The 2,722-nt window shown below is 57.5% G+C and overlaps 1 protein-coding gene across 2 annotated transcripts in view; it reads left to right on the forward strand.

The window, feature by feature from the left end:
* Positions 1 to 2,722, forward strand: part of GALNT6 (polypeptide N-acetylgalactosaminyltransferase 6) — a 13,025-nt gene that overhangs the window by 3,622 nt on the left and 6,681 nt on the right. For both annotated transcript variants that reach the window (XM_026867648.1, XM_026867649.1), the window contains exon 2: positions 1,748 to 2,344. In XM_026867648.1, coding sequence (XP_026723449.1) covers positions 1,857 to 2,344 — 488 coding nt within the window. In that variant the 5' untranslated portion in view covers positions 1,748 to 1,856. The remainder of the gene's footprint in view (positions 1 to 1,747; positions 2,345 to 2,722) is intronic.

Raw genomic sequence — 2,722 nt, forward strand, 5'->3', positions numbered from 1 at the left:
TTTTTTTTTTTTCTCCTGTTTTTTTATCCCCTCTGCCGGGGGAGCATCTCTCCATTTCCACCTCTCCCCACGACTTCTCCCTCCCACACCATGGAGGATGCTCCGGCTGCCACCAAATTGCCACCAAACCCCTTTTCCCTCTCTCTCAAACCCGATGGGCGATAATTTTGGGATCGGTTTTCCCGGGAGCAGGACGAGCCCCACCCCAACACGGGGTTTTCGGGGTGCTGGGTGGGACGGAGCCGTGTAGCCCCCGCGGGTTTGCAGGGCCAGTAGCAGAGAGCACAAGCGCGCTGGGAGCTCGCGCCACAACTCGCTTCCAAAGCCACCCAGCACCTGTGGGGGGATTTTGATGTTTTTTATTTCGGTTTGGGGGCAGCGATTGGGGAGGGCGTTTGGGGTAGGAACCCCCTGAGGAGCTGCAGCGCCGCTGGTGTGCACAAACCCTCTCCCTGCCTGCCCGAGTGCCACCGCGGGGTTCATTAGCATCGCACGGCTAATGAGCCTGCTTCATTAACGTGGTCGCAGCAACGTGGCAGGAAGGAGACTCTCGGAGAGATGCGGAGATAGTGGAAACGGGCTTTTCCTCCCCAAAATGGGTTGCTCTTCACCGCTCGCCTCCTTGCACAGCAGAGGCTTGCAGCATGCAATGAAAGCATCGGGACTCGGGAACACGAGTGCAGTGAGAGCATCTTTGCTCGGATACGAGCAGAAATTGATGTGGATTTATTGGTTATTTCATAATTCTGCTTCCCCCACGCCCCCCGCTGCCCCGGTCCCGCTGAGGCTCGGGGCTGGGTGCCCTTGGCAGTGAAGCGTGCTCCGGCCACCGGCTTTGATCCCCGCAGCGCTGAAAGCGGCGACCCCGGGGACCGCCTCGTCCCTCCTCCTTTACAAGCTGAAGCTTCCTCGCCCTTGAAGTTGCTGGCAGGTGCCTTTCTCCACTCCGGGGCTGCAGCATTTCCAAGGCAATAAAAAGAAAAGGAAAAAAGAAATAAAGGAGGGGGAGACACCCCGAAGTGGAGGAGGAGGAGATGCCGGTGAATGGCTCCCACGGAGCTTGTCCATGCTCCGGCGGCAGCGGCTCACAAAGAGCAGCCGCGGGAGGTTTCCTCGCCGTGGGAAAGCTCGGCCGGTCACGGTGTTCTCACCGGGTCCTGGCGGAGGCTTTGCCGCCGGTGCTGAGCTCTCGGTGGCTGCCGCGCTGGGCTGGGCACCGGACACTGAATCTGCTGCTCCAGTTCAGCCAAAACCAAAGCGCTGCGGGGTCTTGCATGTGTTTTCCTTCCCAGTGACGCTGCAGGCAGGAAAAAAAAAAAAAAAACGGGGAAAGGCTTTTTCCACGCGGCCAAAGATGTTTCGGCAAATTTTGCAGCTTGCTTTGAGCTGCGTTACGCTGCTCCCGGCGCGCACGGGGAGGTCTGGGGGGGTGTTGCAACAGCAGCAACTGACTGGGTCGCAGGAGAAGCTGCCTGGGACGTCCCGCGCTCGTGGTGGCCGGATCCAGCACATCTTGTGGCATTTTTCGAACCTTGCTTTTTTCCTGGTGTTTTATTTTTAACATGGATTTATGGGCTGAAAGGGCCACAGGAGGAGTGAATTTTCCAGGTCTCACTTCCCCCTTGCAGGAAGTGAACTTTATATTAATATATAATGAATATTTTATTAATATGTTAATATCAAGGGGATGCACTTCGGGTGTGTCCAGTCTGTGAATTAACCTGTGGGTGTTTCTTCTTCTCTGCAGGTTAGTGGAGCAGAGCAGATCATCATGGAGCACCCTGAGACCCCACAATCCTGAAACACCCATCACCGCAGGGAGGACCCTCCGGAAACCACACAGGAAAAAAAAAAAAATGAGGCTTTTCCGGAGACGCTACAGCCCCTTGAAGGTGGCTTTGGCAGGCACCGTTTTTGTCATCTTCCTCTTCATCCTGCAGAAGGACGTGGGGAACAAGGACCGGAGTGAGGAGCCCTGGTTGAAGAACATCGTTCAGGGGAAGGACCAAGTCCTTGACCTGATGCTGGGGGCGGTCAACAACATCCGAGACTCGATGCCGAAGCTGCAGATCAGGGCTCCGGTCCGGCAGGAGGAACCACCCCCCGGTGCTCGCTCCTGCCTGCCCGGCGTCTACACAGCAGCCGAGCTCCGGCCCCTGATGGAGAGACCCCCCCAAGACCCCGCCAGCCCCGGAGCCGACGGCAAAGCCTTCAAGAAGGATCGATGGACACCGGAGGAGACGAAGGAGAAGGAGCGAGGTTATGAGAAGCATTGCTTCAACGCCTTCGCCAGCGACCGCATCTCCCTGCAGCGCGCGCTGGGGCCCGACAGCCGCCCACCCGAGTAAGAGCTGTCGCCCAAGGAGCCCCGTGGGTCCTCTCGCTCCCTCGACGGGGAAATTTAAGGGGAAATAAAAGCAGATCGGGGACAGGATGTCACCGAGCGTTGGCAGGGGATCGAACAGAGGGAGGGCTGGAAAAGTACTTTCTTTTATTTCCCCCCCTCATTTTTGTCCCCTTGGGGTTGGTTTTTAATGGGCAAAAGCCAGCGGCAGCTCTTTGTGTCTCTGCATACCTGCTCGCGGCTGGGTGGCTCCAGCCTCTCCCCCCGCTTTCCCTCCTCTCCCTCTTTCATTTCAGCCGGCTCCAGTAATCGGACTTTTTCTTTTCTTAGCCGAGTGGAACAGCTTCAGCCCCCGCTGGGGTAGGAGCTGTCTCTTAT

Source organism: Athene cunicularia, unplaced genomic scaffold, assembly GCF_003259725.1.
Source record: "Athene cunicularia isolate RWA unplaced genomic scaffold, athCun1 chrLGE22_part1, whole genome shotgun sequence".
In the NCBI taxonomy this organism is placed as follows: Eukaryota; Metazoa; Chordata; class Aves; order Strigiformes; family Strigidae; genus Athene; species Athene cunicularia.